The 13850-nt window shown below is 33.8% G+C and overlaps 1 protein-coding gene and 1 pseudogene across 1 annotated transcript; both read right to left on the bottom strand.

Annotated features, from left to right (window-relative positions):
- Positions 1–3304: 3304 nt before the first annotated feature.
- Positions 3305–4349, bottom strand: LOC143564267 (putative F-box/LRR-repeat protein 23 pseudogene; annotated as a pseudogene).
- A 3935-nt stretch (positions 4350–8284) lies between these two features.
- LOC143564266 (F-box protein SKIP19-like) lies at positions 8285–9223 on the bottom strand. The gene is made up of 2 exons (XM_077051595.1): positions 8868–9223; positions 8285–8678 (listed from the first exon to the last, which is right to left on the bottom strand). The coding sequence occupies exons 1-2, from the start codon at positions 9221–9223 to the stop codon at positions 8285–8287; spliced, it is 750 nt and encodes a 249-aa protein (XP_076907710.1).
- Between the last annotated feature and the right edge of the window lie 4627 nt (positions 9224–13850).

Here is a 13850-nt window from a genome sequence, read left to right as displayed (position 1 = left end):
TAAAATTAGAAATGTTAGCATGTGGACCAATAATAATAAGAGAGAACAAAACAAAATTCTTTTAGCGGCGAGACCGGTTAAGGTCTAAAGTCTGGTGTTAGTTCATCACCCAACACGGCCAAGTGCAACCGCAGACGTGGGTGTATGCCGGATTTCTCATTCACGGGGTCTAAATTGGTGGATGTTTGGACGAATGCTTTGCCGACGGTGGCGTTGTAGAAGATCGATGATGCCACGAACGTACATCTGGTTGTGACGGAATCCCTTGTGTATTATTAATTAATGACGTATAACAACATCGAAAGTTGGGGTGAGGAGAGTGGAGGGACGTGATGTGTATTTATAGGTAGGGGATCAAATCGTGTCTGTTTAGTATACGCTAATTGTTAGAATATAATAATACTAATAGAAATATAAATAATTTATATAGTAACCGTTTTAAAAAGGTATGTGAATAATGGGTAATATATATTTCAAATAGGAAAGAATGTGAGAATATGATAACCAGTGGTTGCCGATAAGTTGTTTTAAAAGATTAAAATATTAAAGGATATACACCATATTTTTATGTTAAAAGTAATATGAATATAAAATATAAGTAAAGAACGGAAAAGTCTGAAAAAGGATATAAAGTAACTAAAATTTTGTCTTCCAATTCTAAATGTAAGATAGATAATTACATGAATTGTAAATGTAATTGAAAAGAAACTAATTAAACCGATGGACAGGGGTTTTATAGAGAGGAGGGAAAGAGTTATGACGGTGGCCGTAACCGTCGCGTCCATACATTTAATTTAATTAAATATTATTAATCTAAAAAGGTTAATAATAAAATAAAGTTGTGTAATTAAAATTTAATAATAATTAATGTGACAATTGATATAGATGACGGCACAGTGGTTAAAAGTTATGATATTGTTTTATATATTATTATTTAAAAAAGAGTGGAGATAAATGATGGCAATCAATTCTAAATTTAGTAGAGATAATGTGACAATAACAAGCTTTCACGTCACTATATATAAGAAACAACCACACTTATAAAAACATCATGTTGAATTTGCTACATTTTGTCACTGTTGTTTTAAATTGCTGTTGCTAAAACATAAATGTTTGTGACTATACAGTAGAAACGGTCACATTGAAATAGATTCATGTGACCGCTGCTACCTTTAGTCACACTTAATAGACGAAAGCTTGATTCCAGCAAAGATATTGAAACCTTTTAGTCACGCTTTTTAAGACTTACGGTCACAAAACTTCAAGGTCACCTTATGGTATCTATGGTGGCGGCGGCTTTGGTGTCACTTGGACTGAAAGGGATATGTGTGACGAAATGGATACAGTGACACTTATTCTGTGTCACCGTATCTAAATTTTCACGCAGTGGTAGCAGTTCATCTTTTTTATTATAATTAAGAGTATCATTCTTAAGATATCTGATAAGCACGCGTTGTCTTCCATTAACATGTCAAGTTAGCTTAGACGAACTCTAGAAATCGTATAGTATCTTAATGATTGTTATGAAATCTGCAGTGAAACTTTCAAGAGATCACCACTATATATTGGAGGAATCTGCGCTTCAGGATAGTCGGATAGACAATCTATGCTTCAGGATGTTGCTGATCTGGATTTTTCTGATGCATATGGTAAATTTATTTAATAAAGTTCATTTCTGTAAGTTTTAAATTATTAAATATTAATATTATTAACCAATGCAGGTACAGTTGGTGTCCCGAAACAATGGCACAGATTTCACTACTATTATTATTATTATTATTATTATTATTATTATTATTATAAGATAGTAATATTGATGATGACTTGAGTGAGATCATGGCTTCCATGGACATGTTTGGATAATTATAAGGTTTATTAACACTGTCAGGTGTGACAATCAAGTCAACATTCACAAGGAAACAAATCTTAAGGCGGGCACTGGGTCAAGAAAACTTGGGTTACACAATGTGTTATGGATCGGGTATGGGTCTTGTAAAGAAGCTACACAGAGCAAAAATCTGTAAATAGAATCACCAATTTGGAGTCAAGTTTTGTATGCATAATTTATTTATGTAACTGTAGAGTATCAATACAAGCTTTGCAAAAACCAACAAGACAACAGTTTTCAATGAACATGAACTTTTCAAATCTCAAGCCTTCCAAACAGTATTGGCCTATTGGGGTGTGTGGAAAACTAAAACTGATTATGCTTGTAGCAAAATACAATGCAAAGATACTGTGAAATTGCTTTCCTAAAACAAATTAAGGCAATACTGACAAGATAAAGTGAGTTGTTTGGTGTTTGGCTATTGTGCATAATACTAGTTTAAGTTAAGGTAGCTCCATGTTAGAAAATGTTCAGTTTCTTCTAAAGATCATATAATCACTTTAAGTTGCAGATTTTATAGAGTCTAGGGTACGTTTTCATTGAAGGTTTTGGTAGCGAATCTGAACTGGGTGGTAGGCGACGAGGAGGAGGAGGATGACGTTTAAAGATACGGGTTATTTAATGGGTTGACCAACTGAGCAAATATAAAAGGAAAATGTGAAAATGGGGCCAGAAGAAACAATATAAATGGGTCATATAAGGCACAAGGGGCGGTCAGTTTACTCATCTCACAAACAAACAGAGATACCTGTTTGCTGATAATGAAGCCATTGTCTCTTATGTGATTTCAAATCCCTACGTCTCGGCCATGGCAGCAAAATAAATGGACCAAAAAACATAGCTCTTATAAAGGTTTAATATTGAACTTGGGAAAACATCAAATGGCCCATTACCACACCTGTTTTGGCAGGTATACTAATGCATTATGCATGTAAGCAAATGACAAGAATTTTCTTCAGCCTTTGTTCCATTTTTTACGTGTCACTGGATGTTGCTGCATTCAACTGAGCAGATCACCACTTGTAACAGCAGATTTCTTTTTCCAATAAACTTTAGATACAAAACAATCACTAATCGAAAGAAACTCACAAAACAAAAGAATACCCGCCCTATAATACCAAGATATAAGAAACCAAACATCCTATTTATGAATGGCACATAAACAAAACAATAGTTTTCATTATAAAAATGACAACTCTCAAACAAACATCTAATTTAAAAGTTACCCATGTTTTGAATACCAAAAATACCTTTCCAGAAAAACAAAATGAAAATGTTCTTGCACGCAGGCAACAACTACACCTTCAAAAGAACAAACAATTGGTATCATTGTCACTAAGAATGATACTTTTATTCATAATCATAACCAGAGTATCCACCAGAATTTTGTAAAACTTTAGAAATATGTAGACGCCCTTAAAGAGAATGGAAAGGAAGTTTGAGATGCTTAATCTGCTGTGAACATCTCTTCCCTAAGTTCCCGCTTAGATCAAGGAGCATGCATCCAAGCAAGTCAAGCGATACAAGATGACAACAACCATCCAGAATTGCCTCCAACCCAATGTTTGTCATCCTGTTCCCAATGAGTTGAAGATGAGTTAACTGAGGTAAGTTTTTCCCAATTGCTAAGGCTACCTCGTTATCTTCACTGCCGAATCTATACGGATGTCGGTTCATTTTGAGTCTTTTTAGCAAGGGACAATACTGACCAGCAGATTCAATATCTTCTTGTGAAACATATGTTTTGATAAAGCTGAGTTCCTCTAATAATGATAATTTTTTCAAATCTTCACTTAAGTGACCAAACATTTCACCATAGCACGCTTTAAATTCTAGACGTCTTAGCTGACTTGATCTGTTTAAGAAAGAAAAATTTAGTAATCTAGTCACGAAAGTTAAATTTATGATAGAGAAGACCCAATAAGAATGATCTGATACTAAATTATACAAACAAGTTATATAATTAATAATGTAGTAAACTAATTTCTTGACCCTCTAAAATACGAACACGACCATGAGATAGATAATTTACTACAATCATGTAAGTATACAATAAATAAATAAATCAAAAGGATTTTAGAAAGACAGTAAAATAAGAAATAATATTAATGGCATACCTATCAGTAACACAATGAAGAAAAAGCTCGTGATCACAAAAGCCAATGAACCTTAAATCAACCAGTTGGCCTTGGCTTCTATCCACAGCTTGCTTACACATCTCCCGGCATATTCCTACACTTTGACATGACCGTGCATCCATATAAACGACCCTCCACATGGCAGGGTCCTTACAGATTCCACGCCAAGCAGTGCACACTTTTTGGGCATTTTCAAGTATGTCCTTCACACCAATTCTTTGGATAATATTCTCCGTTAGATTTGACGGGAGATCCAACCAATTCCTTGTTGGTTTCCGCATCTGTTTGGGCTTTGGTTCAACATATAACACCCACCAGCTCATTGCATATATGGACTGAAATCACAAATAACAGAAGATCTTACAACTACTAAAGTTTGAAAATTGAATGCATATATATATGTGTGTGTGTGTGTTTATAAACTACTGATGGGTGCTAGATTTGAATCCCGTTATATTCGAGATTAAGTTGTATTGATTGGAGGGAATAAGGAAATCAAATCGGCAATTTAAGTAGCATTGAATCTATTGATTGCAGGGAATAAAGAGATAGGCTACTGATGATTGTTATTAAATAGCATTGATTTGATAATTGATATACCAATTGGCTGATTTATTAGTTTTTTTTTTCCTAATACACGTAACTCTTTCATATTAATAGTCTATATATCATAAATTTTAAAGGATCCAAATGCGGCACAAGTGGCCCGCGTAAACATATAAGAACATTACTAACTAAGGGTGTGCATGGGTCGATTAGAGGTGGTTTTGAGCCAAACTCATAACCATAACCGACATATCGATTAATGGATAACCATAACCATACCTGACTCGTTATGGCGGTTTTGGTTAATCGGTAATGTAGGTTATAGTGAGTCGGTTAACAATGTACTTGGGCCTAAAATTTTGGAATCAATTATTACAAAAAACGACATGGCCTAATTTAACAAGTTATATAAATCATAATATTAATACCAAATATTCAAAAAGAGAATAACCCGTCAATGAAATTAAATTTAATTTGATAACAACATTGAAGCGAAAACATCAAAATGATACAATCCAACATGTTTGGTGGAAGTTAATACCAAACATATTGTTGGTTAAATAAATGGGTCGGTTCGGTTATAGTTAAAATCGCTTTTTTTATATCATTTATGGTTCAGTTTAACGGTTATTGTGGTTAAGTTGCTCACCGCTATTGCTAACTATAAAGTGTTCTACTTTATGTTCTTACGTCTTTTTACACTTTTCACTAATAGAAAAATGCTTTTATATTAATAATCTATATATCGATACGGATGACACGCAAATGAGTGTAGTTAATAGCTCAGTTATAAATTGAAAATGACATGTGTTTGCGTGTCATATTTAATGACACACAATAACACAATTTTATGACATGCATGCATGACACTTCTTAAACTTAAAAAAATTAACATATTATGTGATTACTAGTTAGAATCGGAAACAAGTCGATCAGGCAAGCTCAATTATGTTGTATTTTTATGTTCAAAAAAAAAATTGTATTTGTCAAGCTCAATCTTTTGAAAGTTCTGAATTGTAAAGCTCGTGCTTGGCTTCCCCGTACCCTTACCTACATATATTGTGGTTAATGTTTATATATAAACATATTTTTACCAATTCATCTATATTTTTTTCTATACGTATTGAAATTGATGCCTACACATTTACCACCTTTACCCACATATAGTATTGTATTTACCTACACATATAATTATGGCACGTGTCAACAACGCTTTTTAAGAACATGCCATGTCATCGTTATGCTCCTCGTCATTTGCCACATCATAAGCCACGTTAGCTGCCACCCAGCAGCCACTTACACTAATCAATATACTTTTAACCACACATAATTATTAATTTTTGCCACACATATATGTGTAGGTACAGTGTGATATATACCTACAAATAATTGATGTGTGGGTAATGATCTATATCTATATCTACAGGTTTGAGGCAACACATCATAAAACATTTAATTTATGTAAAAGTAAAAACAACTACAAAAACATAATAGGCTTCTACCAACACATATTATATGTGGGTAATTACCCAAATTTCTTGTAGTGTTATGGGTGTAGGTTAAAGATAAGGGGTTAAAGTTGTTAATATATACGAAATTTTCAAAATTTGAGTAAAGTTTAGGTACCAAAATTGTAATTGTACTTTTTCATCGTCTAAAAGACTTATATGCCCATTAAAAGTGTTAACCTATGCAACGAGGCTTTTACAATGAGCAACACAAATTGTATATTTAAAATTAAAGATGCCCACAACTCCTGCATTATATATAGTAAAGATAGAGATAAGAATTATGCTTTATTTTTTTAGTCAAAATCGGCTCATGTTCAAAGATAGGATGCTATTTGGGCTGAGCTTAACCACCTTTGATCGATTTTTAATAACTAAGCAGAGTTAAAGAAACTCGCACAAGCAACATACCTTGTAGCGAGTACTTGGGGATTACTCGCCCTTATAAACTTACTTTTACTTCATTGCTTCATTCACAGTTTTGAAATTATAAAACTTATCATATTAATTATTTATTATGTAAAAAAAGGACACAGTTCGGAACTCTAATTGGTAAAGGACATCAAGTATGCGGTTAATGTGCATACTACATTGTCTGAAGTGATCAATGAATTGTTCAAATCAGCCAAGGTAAATAAGATATTCTACGCAGTTCATGAAATATATTTTTCGTGCCAAAGATGCTTTATTTAAAACTAGTACCGGCGCGTTGCGTCAGGCAGCTCGCAAAACCCTAGTATTGAAACCTGAGCATTGGTAAACCTAAGCATTACGTCAGTGAGACGACGCGAATTCAGTTGGTATCAGTTACATCCGTTACGATATAGACACCGCTGATAAAATTTGAGCGTTAAAACAACAATATAATTCGTCAAATTAACATATAAAAAGATTAGCATATTAAAAAATAAGAAATACTTAAAATGATGTATATTTGATCGGCAAACCTGGGTGGTGGTAAAATTCGAGCGTTGTCGATCCCGAAATTGAGGAGGTAACACGACACTAATTCGGTTGGTTTCGATTACATTCGTTACAGTACTGGAGCTAAAAAATGATATATATATATATATATATATATATATATATATATATATATATATATGTTAAGGTGGGCCAATGGCCAATTGGGGGTGGGACTGTGGGAGTTGAGGGCTGTGGGGGGGGGGGGGGGCACATAGGTAAAACCTGAGCGTTGAGGCAACGAGTCTATGTGAATTCGGTTGGCAACTGTCAGCTTCGTTATGGTACTAGAACTCAAACGAAAAAAAATAGTGTTTAGTTAGTTTCCATTGCGTTAGTTTTGATAACTGGACTAAATAAAAAAAACAAAATTTACGAACTAACACGGTGCAGCCAAGCGGCCCAATAGGGCACTTGCGGCACTAAAGTTCATATTTATATATATTAGTAAAATACTAGTAATTAGAGACTTCATGTACAAATATCAGGTAAGGCAGGGAACCTCTTAGTTCCTTAACTAAGATTGTCTCTCCTTCTACGATGGTATAGTAAGACCGCATAATTTATACAAATGATTTTTCTCACACATAACTGATCATAAACAAGTCTGGTCACATCTATATTTACTTTGTAATACTATCTCTATGTAAACTGATGGATTTATTGAATTTACTAGGTATGGTGCTACACATTTAGCTCAAGATAAGAACTTGCTATGTGAAGAGCTACCGGGTGTAAAAACCGACTTGTGGCATTAAATATTGACATACAAGAGAAGACGTATATTTTAAAACGGCAGCAAAATAAATGGACCAAAAAGATGTATAGTTTGAAAATAATTAATTTTAGAACTTAGGAAAACATCAAATGACCCATTACCACACCCATTTTGCCAATAATACCAAGATATAAGAAACCAAACATCCTATTTAGGAATGACACATAAGCAAAACAATAATTTTCAAGTAAAAAGATAACTCTCAAACAAACTTATTTAGAAGTTACCCAAGTTTTGAATTCCAAAAATGCCTTTTTCCTGAGAAAGGCCTAAAAGAAGAATGTTCTTGCACACAGACAACGGCTTCAGCTTCAAAAGAATAAACACTTAGTATCCTTGTCACTAAGAATGATATGTTTATTCATACTCATAATCGGAGTATCCATAAATTATATAAAACATCAAAAAGATCATCATTTCCACACCCTTTAAGAGAATGATGAGGAAATTTGGGATTCTTAATCTATTGTGAACATCTTTTCCCTAAGTCCCCATTTAGATTGAGGTACTTGCACCCACGCAGGTCAAGTGATTGAAGGTGAAGACAACCATCTAGAATCGCTTGCAACCCAATGTTTGTCATTTTGTTTTCAATGAGTTCAAGATGAGTTAACTGGGGTAAGTTTTTCCCAATTGCTAAGGCTACCTCAGTATCTTTACCGTGCGATCTATAACGGTTGAAGTTCACTTTGAGTGTTTTTAGTAATGAGCAATAGCGGCCAACAACTTCAATATGTTCTTTCTTAACAAATGCGCTATAAAAGCTGAGTTCCTCCAATAATGAGAATCTCTTCAAAGGATCACTCTCAATTAAATTAATACCATGGCCAATTGCTAGACGTCTAAGCTTACTTGATCTGTTAAAAGGAAGAAAAATCCAGTCACGAATGTTAATTATGACTCAGTAAAGGCATATGGATAGAATAGAATCAAACACTAAGCTAATCATGTATATGTAGCTAATTTCTAATTACCAAAACAGACTCAACTAGTTACTGTTGATTGCAGACTGAGGAATGCACAAATTTAACGAACAATTACAGTACCTATCAGCAACATACTGTAGAAGCTCCTGATCACAAATATCACACAAGGTTAAATCAACTAGCTGGCCTTGGCTTCTATCCACAGCTTGCTTGCACAACTCCAGATATTCATGACTTAAGATACTGTACATATAAACGACTCTCCACATGACAGGGTCCTTGCAGAGTTCACGCCAAGCGGTGCACACTTTCTGGACATGCCAGAGTATGCCAAAACCACCGACTCTTCGGAGTATATTGAGCATTAAATTTGAGGGGAGGCCCAACCAGTTCCTTGTTGATTGCTTCACACGGCGGCATATCGGTTTGGGCTGTGGAACAATCTTGCTTCTTTTTCTATTTGATTTTGATTGCATTGTAACTATATGTATAAAACATTCACAAAGCAAAGCAAATATTATTCAACTAGTTAACTCATTGCATAAGCATTGATACAGTAGTAGTATATGACCACAATTGATAATAGGGAAAAAGATATATGAAGACAGAAATCACAAATAAAAAAACAAACAAAAAAAACCTAGAAGATGAATAGTACAAGCGACTGATTTAGCTACAATCGATTACGAGATAAAACAAACAAAAAAAACCTAGAAGATATGGCTGGGTGTTTGAAAAGTATTAAAATTGTAGAAAGGTCGGTCAGGAAGGCTAAAAAATAGGAGTTAGGGATAGTAATGTCATTTTAATAAGGTGTTTAAATTTGGAAGGAGATAAGGCTGCTATGATATAGCTATGTTTATGGGTTGTTGTATATTTGGTTTTCATGTATATGCTTGTCTCCACTTGGCGTTTGTTTTTAACTTTTTATATAAACAAAATTCGAGTTTCAAGAATCATAATTGATACAGGATAGGCGGTGCAATTGTAGATTGAGGCAATGGTTTGTCTAGTTAATCATTGTTTCTCAGTTCATTATTGGTTTTTAATAATCTTCGTTACGATTACGATGTGACGTATAATATAAGGCTGCTTTTGTTTGTTATTAGTTAGAATCACGAATTTTTTTTACAAATGGTGTGTATTTGGGACTACTAATCACTTGGGGGGGGGGGGGGGGGGGTTGGCTTTGTTTTTTAATCACAAATGGGGTCATAGTTTTTAATATTGGTGAATTAGAGTTTTGGCATAGGTGTGTAAGAGAATGTAAGAGGGTTGTCAGATGAGAGAATCTTATTTGTATTTGCTAGTGGCGAATTAGCTAAATTGCATTTGATAGTGGCGAATTACGTAAACTGTGTTTGGTAGTGGCGAGTAAAAACGAGGTCACGTGACCAACTACTATTAGCACTTAGTATTGGCGAATAACCTTAATATTACTTGATATCGGCGAGTAAGGGTGCTTCGAATCTGCCAAAATTAAAATTCTTACGTAGTTGGTTTGGTTTATTAATAGAAGTTGTTGGCATATTAAATAAAAGTTGTTTTGTTGAAAGATTAAATGTAGGTTGTTGAAAGATTAAATCGAAGCATGTCCGTAAGAATATTTCAACAACCTACATTTAATCTTTCAACAAAACAACTTTTTAATAAATCAAACCAACTACGTAAGAATTTTAATTTTGGCAGATTCGAAGCACCCTTACTCGTCAATATCAAGTAATATTAAGGTCATAGTTTTTAATATTGGTGAATTAGAGTTTTGGCATAGGTGTGTAAGAGAATGTAAGAGGGTTGTCAGATGAGAGAATCTTATTTGTATTTGCTAGTGGCGAATTAGCTAAATTGCATTTGATAGTGGCGAATTACGTAAACTGTGTTTGGTAGTGGCGAGTAAAAACGAGGTCACGTGACCAACTACTATTAGCACTTAGTATTGGCGAATAACCTTAATATTACTTGATATCGGCGAGTAAGGGTGCTTCGAATCTGCCAAAATTAAAATTCTTACGTAGTTGGTTTGGTTTATTAATAGAAGTTGTTGGCATATTAAATAAAAGTTGTTTTGTTGAAAGATTAAATGTAGGTTGTTGAAAGATTAAATCGAAGCATGTCCGTAAGAATATTTCAACAACCTACATTTAATCTTTCAACAAAACAACTTTTTAATAAATCAAACCAACTACGTAAGAATTTTAATTTTGGCAGATTCGAAGCACCCTTACTCGTCAATATCAAGTAATATTAAGGTTATTCGTCAATACTAAGTGCTAATAGTAGTTGGTCACGTGACCTCGTTTTTACTCGCCACTACCAAACACAGTTTAAGTAATTCGCCACTATCAGATGCAATTTAGCTAATTCGTCACTACCAAATACAAATAAGATTCTCTCACCTTACAACCCTCTTACATTCTCTTACACACCTATGCCAAAACTCTAATTCGCCAATATTAAAAACTATGACCCCATTTGTGATTAAAAAACAAAGCCAATCCCCCAAGTGATTAGTAGTCCCAAATACACACCATTTGTAAAAAAACACAAATAGTCTTAGGGGGCGTTCGCTTCATGGACTTTTTGTTAAAGGAAAGAAGTTGATCATTAACAAGTTGTTTAGAATTAATCGGAAAGAACGAGTGACGCTCGGATCGTGTAAAAACAAGAGGATGGAGTTGTTACGAGCCAAGACTTGTTGCGGTGGTAAAACGGGCCTTGGAGGTATAAATAAAATCGATTATAGCAAAAAGAGCATGAAAATGGGTTGAATCGAATTCTGGAGAATGCACGAATCAAATCGAATTGAATGAAACTCGACTTGAATCGAATGAGACTTGACTCTAATGAAACTCGACTTGATTCGTTTTCTGATGCATTTTTTTTATAAAGACTTATTATCGAAAATAAGTTTTTTCCAAGCTAGGGGCTCTGCCCCTTGACCTTCTAGGAGCTGCCGCCCCCAGAACCCTGCTGCCAAGGGCGTTGCACCCGACCCCGTTTGTTAGGGGTTAGAATATGATCCTGTTAGGAGTAGTTAATTGATACTAGGCGTGCACAGCTAAGAAGGGGTGTTACAGTTAACTTCGATAGAAACAAGATCCATGTGAGTTTCTAGCCCCTTTTCTCTGCTATGTTTTTCGTGTTATGTGTATACTCTATGTGATAGGTTAATACGCTTACTTTATATAGTAAGTGTATGATTTGTGAATGTGTATGCATATAGTAAATGATATGCGTTTTTGGTTATATGCTGTAGGGAATGTATGTATGGTTGTATGGAAAGAAGGCATAAGACCCTTATAAAATCTGAGAGGATAGATATCAGACCCTTATAATATCTGAGAGGATAAGGACCAAACCAGACTCTTATAAATATGTGAGGTTATTAGGCAAAAGACTCTTTAAAACATAGAGATAGTTATGTATGCACTATGTTGTTAAAATAAGAAAGAATGAAAGTTTGAAAAAAATAATGAATGAATGTATTTATGAAAGAAAGTCAACCAGTTTAAGTATGTAATATGTGTCTTTGGATACGTAAGTATGTGAATGTAATGTATGTTGCCTGATTAACTAGAATTCACTCAACGTAACTGACTTTTAGTATGTACGTAGGTAAATAGGCTAAGACAGCTAGTTTGAGGGAGACACATGGCATTGGACGAGGCTGACATTTTGAGCAGAATGTTATGATGTTTTAATATAATGTTTATATTATGTTTTAACACAAGTGTTTGATTGTTATAATGAGATTTGAATGATCATGCAATATATGGTTGAAGTTTAATGTTTTCGCGAAATTTTTAATTCACTTTGATATTTAGAACTGTATTTATGAGTAAATCCAACGATAATGTAGGGAACCGGGCTCAGGGCTTACATGTTTAATCTTTCTTATATTATGGGGGTAGCATGTATACATTATGTACTATTCGATTTTTATTACCACATCTATTCAAAACACAATTCACTATATGTTTATTTGTGATTATTGCATGATCTATGATTATGTTCTATGTGCTTAAGTGTTTATTTTGTTGTTTGGTGGTTTGTTCTCATCCTCGTTTAGTATGATTATACATTTACCCAAGTACGTTGATTTTTATCAATAGGAACGAGTCCAAATATATTTAATTGTTTACATATTCATAAGATTTGTAACACTTATCATTTACATATGAATTGAGATTTTATATATCTATAGATATAAACCTAAACTTATGTATTCTCACTGACATTCGTAATGACAAACTCTATTTTTATACATGCTACATGTTCAAGTATTTGATGTAATCAAGATTGAAGCCATTTAGCTTGGCCTTACGATATTTAGTCAAAAATACAAATGTATGTTTTATTTGAGTTGGTTATTGTAATTGTTTTAGTGTTAATGAATTAAATAATTATTGTCGATTTAATTAGTGTCTTTTGTGCTACTATTCGATCAATATGTTACGCCCCCCCCCCCCCCCCGGCGCATGTTCTGCTGCTTTGAATGAGGTGTGACAATATTCTTGATTAGCCTCTAAGAAATTTATATGAAAGATTTTCCCATCATTGATTTGTTAACTTGTTGGCTAAGTTGAATCTTTTTAATTTGAATTGTCACACCCCAACCTAACGGCGAAACATGCTGGGACGCGATAATATTTGTATTATAGCTCAAAGACACTAAAAAAATAATAAGTGTCAATATCTAAATTATTTATTCATAATAATCATACACAAATAGTTCAAAAGAAATAAATACAACATTTACTTTATTATTATTATTTATCCTAAAGTCCAATCTAAGTTCTTCACCTCAAACAATCAGAAATAACAGCCTGCAATACGCGTAAAAATAATTTGTTAACAACACATGTTGAGAGAGTAATTCACAGTTTGGTGTAATAATAATAGTAATATTGAGATATAAAACAATTCCTTGCGTTAGTGAATAACGTCAATTAACATAAACAAACAGATGTATCTTTTCAACGTGCCACTAGATTCGGACATGCTTACTCGAATAAGATCGCAACCAATAAACAAAATGTGTCTTTTCGAACATGCCACTAGATTAAGACATGTCTACTCGGACGACGTATAGTCATACTATGA

This window comes from Bidens hawaiensis, unplaced genomic scaffold (genome assembly GCF_021521415.1).
Source record: "Bidens hawaiensis isolate Kalapana, Puna unplaced genomic scaffold, B.hawaiensis_p1.1 tig00021843_1, whole genome shotgun sequence".
Lineage (NCBI taxonomy): Eukaryota > Viridiplantae > Streptophyta > Magnoliopsida > Asterales > Asteraceae > Bidens > Bidens hawaiensis.
The sequence above is the reverse complement of the archived record's forward strand: the minus strand, read 5'-3'. Positions and strand labels throughout refer to the sequence as shown.

Excerpts from the sequence above, each read along its gene's own strand:
- LOC143564266 (XM_077051595.1), bottom strand. The coding sequence starts at position 9,223 with ATGCAATCAAAATCAAATAGAAAAAGAAGCAAGATTGTTCCACAGCCC. Across the intron at positions 8,679-8,867 it reads CTACAGTATGTTGCTGATAG|ATCAAGTAAGCTTAGACGTC; the intron begins GTACTGTAATTG and ends TCCTTTTAACAG.